The 16,076-nt window shown below is 42.8% G+C and overlaps 1 protein-coding gene across 1 annotated transcript in view; it reads left to right on the forward strand.

Moving 5' to 3' along the window:
• ascc3 (activating signal cointegrator 1 complex subunit 3) overlaps positions 1 to 16,076 on the forward strand; it is a 193,894-nt gene that overhangs the window by 128,276 nt on the left and 49,542 nt on the right. The window contains exons 17-20 of the mRNA XM_079165322.1: positions 4,657 to 4,776; positions 5,043 to 5,207; positions 9,759 to 9,845; positions 10,067 to 10,243. Coding sequence (XP_079021448.1) covers positions 4,657 to 4,776; positions 5,043 to 5,207; positions 9,759 to 9,845; positions 10,067 to 10,243 — 549 coding nt within the window. The remainder of the gene's footprint in view (positions 1 to 4,656; positions 4,777 to 5,042; positions 5,208 to 9,758; positions 9,846 to 10,066; positions 10,244 to 16,076) is intronic.

Consider the following 16,076-nt stretch of genomic DNA (forward strand, 5'->3'; position numbering starts at 1 on the left):
CTATAATGTGCTCTTTTTCAACATCTTGCCATGTGATGTATCAAAATGGATCTTAGTTTTTTTCCACAAAACTAATTTAGGTTAGAACGTGACCCTCCTATGGCAAAAATAAAGGAGGAGTCACCTCAAATCTAGTACAAATGAATGGAAATCATTTCAGCATCAAGCCTTTATCAGATCACATATGACATCATTAAGTTTTTCAGACTTTACAGAGCATACCATGCAAATCAGTAATCAGCAAGATAGCAATGTACGCCAGAAAATACAAAGTAAGAACAGAATTAATGAGTAAAAATGAAAACAAAAAAGACAAGAAAATAGAAGAAAAGGAAAGTAGAAAAATAGGCACCATAGTTAATTGTTGATTACATGTTGTGTCCTATGAATTATGTCACCTATTCTGTGATGAAGGCTTCACCACAAAGCACATCTGCAGATATGTCAGTGCATTAGTGAAAAATCAAAAAGATCCTTATTCTGTTATAATAACAAACACAATTAAAGCTGCAAGCAGCATTGATCGGGCCCTCGCAACTTCACGCATGTCGGGGATACTGGCATGACTTGTTGACGCGGCCATGGATTTCTGTGACCATCATACACTAAGTGCACGAGTTAAACGGTATTTCCTGCCAAGACCAGCAGTGTGCCGACAAACCCTTTTAATAAGTTCAGTTTGGGCCGCTGTAATTATAGAATCCTGCTTACGTCCGTGGATACCAGTAGGTGGCGCTTTGACTATGAGTTAATATTGGCATGCAGAAGTCCTAAAGTCATGACAATCAACAAGCATGTCAAGTTTGGGACAGTTTTGACAAAGTACAGTTGAGTTACAACAGCTTGATGGATGATGACGAACCATGTAAAATGGCCGCCACACCAAGTCCATGTTGTTCAATGAAACCTCAAGCTTTTAGTTACTTTTAATCGCTAAGGTCTTTAGATTGTTCTGACCAAATTCTAAGCTGATCTGATTAATTCCCTAGTAGGAGTTCGTAGTACAGCACCTGGAAATGGAAAAAAAACGACACTAGAAATTCATACAAAATTCAAAATGGCTGACTTCCGGTTGGTTTTAGAGCATGGATCCCTTAGACATTTTTTTTAAGTCTACATGTGATACATCTGCGTACCAAATTTTATACATCTAGGTCAGGGGTCGGCAACCCGTGGCTCCGGAGCCGCATGCGGCTCTTCGGCCCGTCTGCTGCGGCTCCTTGAGGCTACACCCACACTAATATGTTTAATACGAGTTTTAACAAACCGTCCACACCGCGTTTCAGCATTGTTTTCGAGATCCAGACTAAAACGCCTGAAAACGAATATCACGTGACTATTCACGTACACTGGGCATGCACTGGGTGCCGGTGTTACGTCCTACTGGTTTTCAAACCTACTGGTTTCCTTCCGTGCGTGTGTTGTGTTCGTGTAACAGCAGCAGCTGTTTTCTGCCTCTGTTGCCAGATTCGTCAAACATTCACAAACCTATTGCTGGAGATCTAAAAGCTACATCTCATATATATTGCGGGGATTATGATTGTATAAGTGAGCACTACATCACAGCCACGTATGAAGAAATACATTGAAGAAAATATATTTATGAAAAGATTGCATCAACCTGGATTCGAACTCTGTCGAGCAAAATAGTAATATATTCAAAAACGGCCGCGCTACGCGATCCTGTAGTTGCCTGATCATGATTTGCAGACCTCCACCCTCGGTCCACCCTCGGTAAACTATCAATGGATAAATCCAAAAGAAGAAAAGTCACGGAGGAAAATAGAGAGTTTAATTCTGCGTGGACGTATACATTTGCTTTCACTGCCAACGATGCTGGCGTACCTGTATGCTTGATATGTGGCGAGAAATTTGACGTCAAATAGCTTTTGCGGCTCCAGACAAATTTTATTTGGTGGAAAATAGGGCAAAATGGCTCTTTGGATAGTAAAGGTTGCCGACCCCTGATCTAGGTGAAACGTACTGCGAGGGCTGCATCGTCGAAATATTGTAGGGGGCGCTATCGAGACGATTTGCCACTCTGAAGCAATAAAATCATATTATATAACTTACATTTTGGGCTTGTACTCTGCGTGCCAAGTTTGCTTATGTTTCGAGTAGGGCTGCAACAACGAATCAATAAAATCGATAATAATCAATTATTAAAAGAGTTGGCAACGAATTTCATTGTCGATTCGTTGTGTCGCGCGATTATTACGCCACTCAATAATGCCGTGTTCATACCAAACGCGATGAATGCGGTGCGAATGACGCCCCGCCGGGGACTATTTGTGTTCCTTCGCGTGAATCGCGCTGGACGTGCCGGAGAGGGGGCGCGGCTTATCGGCCTGAAACCCGTTCAACTGTCCGCCATCAACCATGGAAAAAATCACCTCTATTTCTGCTTAGTACGTGTTGTGGAAGTCCCAGATATCACGGGAAACTAAACGCCGTCATGTCTGGTTCATAACATAGTCCAGAGGAGCTCCGTGGATTTCATCGCGCTCGCTGTGTCTAGCAAGCCACAAGTCGGCTGTTTACTACAGCTGTATGAACACAAAATAAACTTATTTGGCTGTGATTTAACGGCAATAAACCGACAAAAAGGGACTCCGAAATAACTACGTAATGATGCCCATTTGTACTTGTTTTCTCAATGGAGCTCGGATCGATCGGTGCTAGGCTATGCTAACATTGTAGCAGCTCCATCAACACTCACAATAACGTCATCTAGACGTAAATACGGTAGCGCCTATTTCATTGTTTGCACTATATTGTTTACACACACACATTTATACACATAGTTTGGTCCGGTCTCTATAGATATGAGGGATCGTAGAGCTCTGGGTGAACACAGACGGCTACAGTATTAATTTCCTGATTCAACAACGGCAGGACGTCAGCGATGACAGGAGAAACATCTCAACGCTGATAGGCTATCGCGCCACAGCGTCACACGATTTTTTTGGTTGGAAATTAATGCTTTGTTTTTTATCCGATTCATCGATTAATCGAAGAAATAATCGACAGATTAATCGATTATTCAAATAATCGTTAGTTGCAGCCCTAGTTTCGAGCATTTTTAGCCTCTCAAAATTACCTTCACTTTTCACTGCGAAGACTGCGTCACCACGGCAACGGCATTCCACGAAACATCAAAAGCTTCATGAACTGGCATTATGAACTTCTTACATTTGTGTGGAACTAATATGATGTTGATCTGATTTACCTACTAAGAGAAACAAGCCAAAGTATAAAGACTTTAACTTACTGTTACCAGTAGGTGGCGCTATGACTATGATTTAAAAATTGGCCTGCAGATGTCTTCAGGCCTGGAGTCTAATCAAACATGTGAAATCTGGTAAAGATCTGATGATGTGGAGTCAAGTTACATCAGTTTATTTGTTCATGGCGAAGGATCGAAATTCGCCGAGCCACCACGTCTCCACCCTTCGATAACTTCTTACAATCTTCTCATTGAAGCATTATCAAGGTCTTAAGGCTTTCCTGACAACATTTTAGAGGGATCTGATTAATCTGTGAGGAGCAGGAAGTCAAAGTACACAACTTACAACTTCCGGTAGCCACTAGGTGGCGCTATTACTATGATTCTAAATTGTCATATAGATGTGTTCCAGGGCCGGATGTTCTGACATATGAGAAATTTGGAGCAGATTAGACAATGTACGGCTGAGTTACAACAACTCCCTGTTTCGTGGCGAATGGTGTTTTTTTGACACCACGACACGGATACATAGTACGATAACTATTTGATCTTTGCGTAGTTTTTAACTGTCAAGGTCTCAAGAGAATACTGACTAATTCTGAAATTGATCGGGTTAAATCTCTAGGAGTTGTTCGTTAAAGTATAATGCCTTTAAACAGTCCAAAAACGTCATAAAATTCAAAATGGCCGACTTCCTGTTTGGTTTAGTGAAAAAGTCCAAGAGGATTTTTTGTATGTCCCATCACGTTCCACATACCTACCAAATTTCATACAGCTAGGTGAAACCCAATGTTGGGGCTACTCAATAGAGCGCTATCGAGCCAATATGTCATACCGCAGTTGGACACCCCAAATTTCAAAAACTTTCCAGTATCCCAAGCACCTCCTTTTTGCGACTAAACACGTAAAAGAATAAGAATAAGAAAAAACATTAGAATAACAATAGGTCCTCCGCTCTGACTAAGTCAGTGCTCGGGCCCTAATAATAAACATTAGAATAACAATAGGTCCTCCGCTCTGACTACGTCAGTGCTCGGGCCCTAATAATAAACATTAGAATAACAATAGGTCCTCCGCTCTGACTACGTCAGTGCTCGGGCCCTAATAATAAACATTAGAATAACAATAGGTCCTCCCCTCCGACTATGTCGGTGCTCAGGCTCTAATGATGTACTTTGCATGTAACTGATCCTCTTCCTAAAGGAAGCAGTGTTAGAATGTAGTTTATTGCCTGTTTGAGCTGAGAGAGTCTTAACTGCACTGCGGTCCAAAGCATGTTGCAGTTGTAGTCTGATATTGTTGTTTGAAAAACCAGATGGAAAAAAAACTGGGCTGTTTGTGTCCTGGTGTGTCCACTAGATGGCGCCAGAGACCACTAATGTTAGTCGCTGTGTGTGAGGAGTCTTCTCTCTTTTCTCTCCTGGATTCAGATTGCTCTGGGGACTGTCACCAACGTGGAGGAGGCAGTCAAGTGGCTCAGTTATACTTACCTCTATGTTCGCATGAGGGCCAACCCACTGGCTTACGGCATCAACCACAAGGCTTATCAGGTTGGTGATTCGGACTGTAACCTATTCTATGCTGCCTGTCCGCCTGTCTTTCCAAGATCATAGCACACCAAGGGTCTCCTCTATTTTTGTTTTACTATAATCAATAAAAATAATAAAAGATTTAGTAAAAATTGTTTCATTATGAAAATATATTTTTAATACGACATCATTCTAAACTTGATTGTGACCGATTGCCCTGCTTGTGTAAATGTCTCTATCCCATATGCTACAATGTAATTGGTGTAATTTAAATATTTTTTTTTTAGATGGATCCTTCCTTGGAGCTGTACAGGAAGGAGCTTGTGGTGGAGTCAGGTAGGAAGCTGGATAAGGCCAGGATGATCCGCTTCGAAGAGCGCACCGGCTACTATGCCTCTACTGACATGGGCAGGACCGCCAGCCACTTCTACATCAGATACAACACCATAGAGGTAGACTAACTTCAACATCAGATACAACACCATAGTGGTAGACTAACTTTTACATCAGATACAACACCAGAGAGGTAGACTAACTTCTACATCAGATACAACACCGTAGAGGTAGACTAACTTCTACATCAGATACAACACCATAGAGGTAGACTAACTTCAACATCAGATACAACACCATAGAGGTAGACTAACTTACATCAGATACAACACCATAGAGGTAGACTAACTTCTTCATCAGATACAACACCATAGAGGTAGACTAACTTCTACATCAGATACAACACCATAGAGGTAGACTAACTTACATCAGATACAACACCATAGAGGTAGACTAACTTACATCAGATACAACACCATAGAGGTAGACTAACTTCTACATCAGATACAACACCATAGAGGTAGACTAACTTACATCAGATACAACACCATAGAGGTAGACTAACTTCATCAGATACAACACCATAGAGGTAGACTAACTTACATCAGATACAACACCATAGAGGTAGACTAACTTCATCAGATACAACACCATAGAGGTAGACTAACTTCTACATCAGATACAACACCATCGAGGTAGACTAACTTCTACATCAGATACAACACCATAGAGGTAGACTAACTTCTACATCAGATACAACACCATTGAGGTAGACTAACTTACATCAGATACAACACCATTGAGGTAGACTAACTTACATCAGATACAACACCATAGATGTAGACTAACTTACATCAGATACAACACCATCGAGGTAGACTAACTTCTACATCAGATACAACACCATAGAGGTAGACTAACTTCTACATCAGATACAACACCATTGAGGTAGACTAACTTCTACATCAGATACAACACCATAGAGGTAGACTAACTTCTTCATCAGATACAACACCATAGAGGTAGACTAACTTACATCAGATACAACACCATAGAGGTAGACTAACTTCTACATCAGATACAACACCATAGAGGTAGACTAACTTCTTCATCAGATACAACACCATAGAGGTAGACTAACTTACATCAGATACAACACCATAGAGGTAGACTAACTTCTACATCAGATACAACACCATAGATGTAGACTAACATCTACATCAGATACAACACCATAGAGGTAGACTAACTTCTACATCAGATACAACACCATAGAGGTAGACTAACTTACATCAGATACAACACCATAGAGGTAGACTAACTTACATCAGATACAACACCATAGAGGTAGACTAACTTCTTCATCAGATACAACACCATAGAGGTAGACTAACTTACATCAGATACAACACCATAGAGGTAGACTAACTTCTTCATCAGATACAACACCATAGAGGTAGACTAACTTACATCAGATACAACACCATCGAGGTAGACTAACTTCTACATCAGATACAACACCATAGAGGTAGACTAACTTCTACATCAGATACAACACCATAGAGGTAGACTAACTTCAACATCAGATACAACACCATAGAGGTAGACTAACTTACATCAGATACAACACCATAGAGGTAGACTAACTTACATCAGATACAACACCATAGAGGTAGACTAACTTCAACATCAGATACAACACCATAGAGGTAGACTAACTTACATCAGATACAACACCATCGAGGTAGACTAACTTCTACATCAGATACAACACCATAGAGGTAGACTAACTTCTACATCAGATACAACACCATTGAGGTAGACTAACTTACATCAGATACAACACCATAGAGGTAGACTAACTTCTACATCAGATACAACACCATAGAGGTAGACTAACTTCTACATCAGATACAACACCATAGAGGTAGACTAACTTCAACATCAGATACAACACCATAGAGGTAGACTAACTTACATCAGATACAACACCATAGAGGTAGACTAACTTACATCAGATACAACACCATCGAGGTAGACTAACTTCTACATCAGATACAACACCATAGAGGTAGACTAACTTCTACATCAGATACAACACCATTGAGGTAGACTAACTTACATCAGATACAACACCATAGAGGTAGACTAACTTCTTCATCAGATACAACACCATAGAGGTAGACTAACTTACATCAGATACAACACCATAGAGGTAGACTAACTTCTACATCAGATACAACACCATAGAGGTAGACTAACTTCTTCATCAGATACAACACCATAGAGGTAGACTAACTTCTACATCAGATACAACACCATAGAGGTAGACTAACTTCTTCATCAGATACAACACCATAGAGGTAGACTAACATCTACATCAGATACAACACCATAGAGGTAGACTAACTTACATCAGATACAACACCATAGAGGTAGACTAACTTCTACATCAGATACAACACCATAGATGTAGACTAACATCTACATCAGATACAACACCATAGAGGTAGACTAACTTCTTCATCAGATACAACACCATAGAGGTAGACTAACTTACATCAGATACAACACCATCGAGGTAGACTAACTTCTACATCAGATACAACACCATAGAGGTAGACTAACTTCTACATCAGATACAACACCATAGAGGTAGACTAACTTACATCAGATACAACACCATAGAGGTAGACTAACTTCAACATCAGATACAACACCATAGTGGTAGACTAACTTCTTCATCAGATACAACACCATAAAGGGAAAACTAACTTCTTCATCAGATACAACACCATAGAGGTAGACTAACTTACATCAGATACAACACCATAGAGGTAGACTAACTTCTACATCAGATACAACACCATAGTGGTAGACTAACTTCTTCATCAGATACAACACCATAAAGGGAAAACTAACTTCTTCATCAGATACAACACCATAGTGGTAGACTAACTTACATCAGATACAACACCATAGAGGTAGACTAACTTCTACATCAGATACAACACCATAGAGGTAGACTAACTTACATCAGATACAACACCATAGAGGTAGACTAACTTCTTCATCAGATACAACACCATAGAGGTAGACTAACTTCTACATCAGATACAACACCATAGAGGTAGACTAACTTCTACATCAGATACAACACCATAGAGGTAGACTAACTTACATCAGATACAACACCATAGAGGTAGACTAACTTCTTCATCAGATACAACACCATAGATGTAGACTAACTTCTACATCAGATACAACACCATAGAGGTAGACTAACTTACATCAGATACAACACCATAGAGGTAGACTAACTTCTACATCAGATACAGCACCATAAAGGTAGACTAACTTACATCAGATACAACACCATAGAGGTAGACTAACTTCTTCATCAGATACAACACCATAGTGGTAGACTAACTTACATCAGATACAACACCATAGAGGTAGACTAACTTACATCAGATACAACACCATAGAGGTAGACTAACTTCTTCATCAGATACAACACCATAGTTGTAGACTAACTTCTACATCAGATACAACACCATAGAGGTACTATACTAATACTGTCCAACTGAACCCAGGGTCCGACCCAAGAAATAGAGATGATACCATTAAAGTAAACAAACAACTAAAACAATCATGGAAATTGTGTTTGGTTACAAATTCGCAATTTTGTGTTTCCTGTTCCTTTCAATCAAAGAACGATATTTGCTCAATCCATCAGCAAACAGATATGTTTTATGTCTGGTGTGATGACATTTTTTTTCAAACTAAATGTTGGAAAGACCAAAGAGTGGGTTATTGATTTCAGAAGGAAGAAGGAGGAGGTCTTCCAGTGATAATTGCGGGTCAGCAAATATCTTGGGGTCTATCTGGACAGTAAATGAAACTGGAAAAAGAACACTGATGCTGTATTTAAAAAGGCTCAGTCAAGACTTTTCTTCTTGAGGAAGCTCAGATCCTTTGATATCAGCAGAAAGCTTCTTCGTGTTTTTTACCAGGGGATCTTAGCTAGTGTCCTCTTCTATGCTGTGCTCTGCTGGGGGGGGGGCGGCATCGCTGCGGATGATAAAAACCGGATCAATAAGATGATCAGGAAGGCTGGCTCAGTGATCAGCCTTACCCCGGACTCACTAGAGGTCACTGTAGAAAAGCGAACAAGGGCCAAGTTAAAAACGATTGTTTCTTTTGAAGGCCATCCATTACACAGTGTTTTTAATGGACTCAGAAGCTCATTTAGTGAGAGACTCAGTATGCCTCAGTGTTCTACTGAACGACTGAGAAGGTCTTTCGTTCCAGCAGCAGTTAGATTTTTTAATGAACACCTTTAGATGTGGTTTTTAGATTTAGCATCTTACTGATGTCAATCATGTTGTATATGGCATTTTCTGGTGTTATTTATTCTTTGTAATTAGTTTGTGTCTGCTGTGCACTGTGGACTGTGTCTATTGTTGTCTGTATGGGTCTATTGTTGTCTGTATAAGTTTTTGGTGGCAAATAAGTTTCCCCACTGGGGATTAATATAGTTTTCTAATCATCTAATTTAATCTTATTGTATTGTCACCTTCCAAACGAAATTTTGTTGGGTGTTCATCGGGTAGGTGTTCATCCCTCCAACATAATGACTTATATTCCTTTTCCCTCCTTCTTTGAAGACTTTCAATGAACTTTTCAACTCTCAGCGGACAGAAGCTGACATCCTCAGTATTGTCTCCAAGGCCGAAGAGTTTGATCAGCTTAAGGTGAGAGGACATCATGTATATGCTACAACAACAGTTGTCAAAGTTATCTTCCAAAATAAAAGTTAAGTACTTTTAAACCTGTAGTCATCCACCAAGCTAACTGATTATTTCTGAAGTCTACATTTAAGGTCCTACAACAGAATGTAGTTGAAATGTACTTATCCATTAAAGATTTAATTGTAATATGAATTGTACATCATGTTTTGCATGTGTGATGGAAGGTCCGTGATGAAGAGATGGAGGAGCTGGAACAGTTGCTGTGTAACTACTGTGAGCTGCCGGCTGCAGGTGGGGTGGAGAATGGCTATGGCAAGATCAATGTTTTGCTTCAGACGTACATCAGCAGAGGAGAGGTGGACAGCTTCTCGCTCATCTCAGACCTGTCGTATGTGGCACAGGTGAGGACAAAGGAGCTACATATACACACACACTACAAGACAAATCAATACAGTATATCAGTTAATAAATCCGTCATGGTTCATTCTGTACAATTAGTGCAGTTACCGGTTTAAGTGTCTTATCCATTTTGATGCTGCATTGGATGTTGTTTTTTGTAATAGAACTAGGTAACAGGTTTATGTCCCAGAGGAACCCATCCCTCCGTGTTAGGGTGTCTGCATTCCCATGGAGTTTCCTGGCTCTATGGACTACCTTGAAGTTAATCATCTGCAACTCAAGAGACCAATGAATGATCTGTGCATTGTTTTACCTGGTCACTGACATCCACCATGCACCTCTTGCATGGTCTGTGATGAGGGTGAACCTTCGTCCCAGCAGGAAATATTAAGTTTCCTGATGGCCCATTTTATTGCAAGGCAAGTTCTTTCCATGTTTTGGTAGCTAGTATAGTATAGGTGATCGGGTGCTCCTATCCATTGACCTGGGATAGGAATGCACCAGGACCGGATTCAGAAGCATTCCTCTGGAGGATAAAGTGCCTACCAAAATCAAGGGTCACAAGGACGGGCTCCATACACTGCAAATACACTGGTGGACCCCTGACAGATTATGCCAAGAATACACACAGCTGATAACTTCACACCTAAACTAATTGATGCAGTGAAAACTTATAGGGACTGCCTGTTTTACGCATACACTATAGCTGGCCATAAATGATGGATTTTACCTGATACTGCTGGTAGTGGTCCCGGTGCATTTCTAGCCACCAGGCCCTCTGCGATCAGCGCTTCCAGGACCCCTCGTAAAAGGGCTATGTGGGAGGACCAACCAGGGTTGTGAATAATAATCTCATCCAACTGAGCAGCCGCATAGACCCGATGGGGTTGAAGAATCCAGTCCATCTTGGCTGGAATGTCGCTGGCGCGCCATGGACCCTAAACAGGAGGACTACTGGTTTAATCCTTCAGGTGTGGTAAAAGCCGTTTTCTTCAATGCCTGCTCTGTCAGGGGTACTTACCAGTATCCTTTTGTGAGGTCCAGGGTACTGATGAACCATGTCGGACCAAGCTTCACTTTGAGTTCATCCACTCGGGGCATGTAATATGTGTTAAACCGGGAAATCCCGTTCAACTTGCAAAAGTCATTGCAGAAATTGTGGGGTACAAGGACTTTGAGACGCCTCAATGATTCCGCTCTCGGGATCTGGTAAGGCCTCTGTCAAAGTATCTTCCAGGGTCCGTCATGTCCACCTCAGTTGATCCGAGAACATGTCAGAATACTAAGAAACCAACTCCTAAAGGTCCTGTCGTTGCTGGGTTGATTGTTCACTGCACTTGTGAGCTCTGCAGTTTCTTACGGCTCCTGCTAAATTGCCAGGAATTTGCATACACTCGTTGGAACCAGCACCAGAACATTTTCTCCAAGCTGGAATTCCCTTACCCTGGCCCCACTGTCATAAACTCGGCCCTGGCTATTTTTCTTCAAGGTTTCTTTTCACTACTCGTCACAGTTGGGCCATCCAGTGCTGCATTTGGTCGATGTGTTCAATCACAGAGGTGGGGTGATAGTTCCAGGCTTCTTTGGCCCCCCCCAGGCCGGCAACCATAGAGGAGATTAAACGGGGAGTATCCAGTAGAGATCTTTGGCACCTCCCGAATGGAAAAGATTACATGGCGTAGGAGCTCGTCCCAGTTCTTTGAGTCAGTTTCCATGTCCTTGCGCAGAATGCTTTACAACATCTTGTTGAATCCATCAACAAGGCCATCGGTCCGGGGGTGGTACACAGAGGTGCATATTTTTTTTTTTCGCTCATTCTTTTGCAGAGTTCTTGCATTACTTTAAACCAGGGGTGCCCAATACGTCAATCGCGATCGACCGGTCGATCGCGGAGGCAGTGCCGGTAGATCGCATGCCATTCTTTTCTAACACACGGGTCACCACGTATGCACAGTGAACCGCGCGAGCTACTGCAAAACTCCGCAAGCTAATTAGTTAGCTTGATGCAGCAGTCGCTCCCCTGTTTTCCTAGGGCACTGGGCTAGGCTGGCAATGGCTGCTTGTAAGACTGCTTGACTTTTTGAAAGTGCCGCTATAGCCTCTTCTATAGTGATCAGAACCAAATTTCCCTGGTCATAGCGTAGTTATCATAATGCCAGTATTCTCCACCATATGTTTCAATTCTGCCACCGGGAGGCTTGACCAAGCTTGGAGAATAAGGACTAATACAAGTCAATCTCAGTTCAAACCAAAAGTGTCCTTTAATTTTGAGAAGTCGGGAAAAGGGGAATGGAGCAAAAAACTGAAATCCTTCTCGGCCCGGGGTATTTCAGTCTCTGTGTCCTAGTCGGCTTCTTGGTCCAAGGAGTGACACACAAGACACACACTGAGTGATAACCAACAGGAAATGTCAAGCTTTTCTCCTTTTTGGTTCTTGTCATCCACTGAACTGAGAGAGAGGCCTACAGCAGCTCAGTCCTTGTGCCTTTCCTCTGACTGTGGCTGGAGTGGAGCTTTCCAGCCTGTGCTGGGCTGATTGGAGATGAGCTACAGCTGGTTCTCCCCATCATTGAAGCATGTGGCAGGTGAGGCACTGATTACTTATTTATGATCCCCAGCTAGCACCTGTTCCTACAGGGTCGTTTTCCCTTGCTCAGGCTTCATCTCCTGGTGTTTGTTGACCCAAGGGGTGAACAAACATCACAATACCCATAGACAAGCAGCTGGGACATGCGTTATTGTTCATATACTTGCCAACGTATGTTACGTGCAAAAATTCCGTGCCAGATCAGGGCTGAAACATAACTGGTCAACACCCAAATATCTTTTTGTGGGATTCTGAAGTTGCACAACATAAACTTCATATTACATATGTATACTATTCTAGTTTTCACAAGTTTTATTTGAGCTGTACCTTGCCTGTTTCAGTGTGAGAACTGTCTGCAGTCTTTGTAAGCCAGGTGTGATTAGAGTTTCAGCTGGCCAATTGCTCTGTGATTGCGCTGTGAAGTGGGAGAGGCAGGGCTTCCACATCTCAAGGATATTTATACTCAGTCTAGTCAAGATTTCACTCCAGTGTGTATTTAACTAACTGGAGGGATATTGAACTACTAGACTCAGCTGGAATAGATCTAACCGCCTCACCACGTGCTCTCTTGATCCGATCCCCTCCTCTCTTCTTCAGTCTATTGCGACTGAACTCCTTCCTTTCCTCACCCACCTCATCAACACATCTCTTGTTTCAGGATGCTTTCCCACAGCTTTCAAGACTGGCAGAGTCACTATCCTTCTGAAGAAACCATCACTTGACCCGTCTGACTTCAAGAACTTCAGACCGGTTTCTCTTCTATCCTTTCTTTCCAAAACACTTGAACGTGCTGTCTTTAACCTGTCTTCCTATCTCCACCAGAACAGCCTCTTGGACCCCCACCAGTCCGGGTTCAAAGTGGGTCACTCCACTGAGACAGCCCTCCTTGCGGTGACAGATTCGCTTCACGCTGCGAGAGCAAACTCTCTCCTCTGTCCAAATTCTTCTGGACCTGTCTACGGCGTTTAACACTGTGAACCACCAGATCCTCCTCTCCACCCTCAAGGGGATGGGCGTCTCAGGCTCTGCACTCTCCCTGTTTGCATCCTACTTGACAGGTCGATCCTACCAGGTGACATGGAGGGGGGCCGTGTCGCAACCATGCTTGCTGACTACGGGGGTTCCACAAGGTTCAGTCCTGGGCCCCCTTCTCTTCTCGCTCTACACAACATCTCTGGGTTCTGCTATTCGCTCGCATGACTTCTCCTACCATTGTTATGCCGATGACACCCAGCTGGTCTTGTCATTTCCCCCCGGTGACACTCAAGTGGAGGTACGCATAGCTGCGTGCTTGGCTGACATCTCGACATGGATGACGACACACCACCTCAAGCTCAACCTGGACGAAACCGAGCTACTGTTCCTCCCCTGGGAAGGGTTGCCCGCACTGACACCTGTCCATCACCATGGACGATACCGTGGTGACGCCAACTCGGACTGCGAGGAACCTGGGTGTGACCCTGAATGGTCAACTGTCGTTCTCAGCAAACATTGCATCGGTTACACGCTCCTGCAGATTCCTGCTGTAAAACATCAGGAGGATTCGCCGCTTCCTCACTGACGAGACGGCGCAGGTGCTCATCTAGGCTCTTGTCATCTCCCGCCTGGACTACTGCAACTCACTACTTGCCGGCCATCAGACCTCTGGAGCTTGTCCAGAAAGCTGCAGCTCGTCTGGTGTTCAATCGGTGTAAAGTTCTCCCTCACAACTTCTCTTCTCCGTTCTCTACACTGGCTCCCTGTAAGAGCTCACATCCAGTTCAAGACTCTGGTGCTAGCCTACAGGGCAGTGAAAGGAACAGCTCCTTCCTATCTCCAGGCCATGGTCAAGCCCTACACCCCCGCCCGACCACTTCGCTCTGCTGCCTCGGGGAGATTGGTTTCCCCGATGCTCAGAGGTCTCTGCGGCCGATCGACCCGGTCACAGCTGTTTTCTGTCCTGGCCCCACAATGGTGGAATGAACTCCTCACTGACGTCAGGACAGCAGAGTCGCTGCCCATCTTTCGGCACAGGCTGAAAACGCACCTCTTCAAGAAGTACTACCCTGAGCCTTCCACTTAGCACTTCTTGTTTTCGTATTAGTTTGTTGCACTTATTGTATATGTATTAGTTTGTTGCACTTATTGTATTAGTTTGTTTCTGTACTCTTCCTCTGGTTTATGCTCTTAGATGCTTGTTTAAAAAGGAGATGCACTTAGGTGGAGACCTTCAAGTTTCTGGGATCTACAATCTCCCAGGACCTGAAGTTGGCTCCCAACATCAACGCCATCAGAAAAAAGGCCCAGCAGAGGTTGTACTTCCTGCGCTGCCTCAGGAGCTGCTGATTCTGTTTTTCTCAGCCATCATCCAGTCTGTTCTCTGCTCTTCGATCACTGTTTCGTTTGGATCGGCCACCAAACAGGACAGGAACATACTACAACGGATTGTCAGGTCTGCAGAGAGGATCATTGGTTCCAGCCTGCCCTCCATCCTGGAATTGTACACCTCCAGAGTCAGGAAGCGGGCTGGAAAGATCACTGCAGACCCTTCACATCCTGGACACAAGCTGTTCCAACTCCTCCCGTCTGGTAGGTGCTACAGAGCTCTGTACGCCAAAACCACCAGACACAGGAACAGCTTCTTTCCACTGGCCGTCACTCTGATGAACAATAAATAAGTAATATTGCACTACTACCTCTGTTTGCGACACTGTATTATATATATACACTTTTTTTAAAATATATTTATACTTATATTGTATATAGCTGTTAAATGTTTATAACTACATCTGTTCTACTTTCTTTGCTGCCCTTTTTTATTCTTATATATTTGTCCTTGTTTATTGTAAAATAGTGTATGTACATAGTGTATGTAGGAGTGGAAACCAGAGACAAATTCCATGTATGCGTATTAACACTTATTGTAAGTCGCTTTGGATAAAAGTGTCTGCTAAATGACTTTAATGTAATGTAACATAGCAAAAATTGAGCAGGTTCCTATAATGTTAATGATGAGATCATGAAGGACAAGCTCTACTGGTTTATTTCCGAAATTAGAGGAAATGGTAGTGGGGTTGAAGCAGCTGGAACTCGATTGAAGTGTTTGTACTACACTGGTAGAAGTTTGTGCAGTGGAAGACTGTGCTTTAATGTGGAGCAGAAGAGTGTGAACACAAGTTAACAGGATCCTTGTTCGGTGCATCTGTTCTCCCCAGACTTCAGGCCTTCCTGTGTCCAGCCAGACCTCTTGGTCGCACCTATCAAAGCTA

The sequence above is a fragment of the Pholis gunnellus genome (genome assembly GCF_910591455.1).
Source record: "Pholis gunnellus genome assembly, chromosome: 8".
NCBI classification, from domain to species: Eukaryota; Metazoa; Chordata; class Actinopteri; order Perciformes; family Pholidae; genus Pholis; species Pholis gunnellus.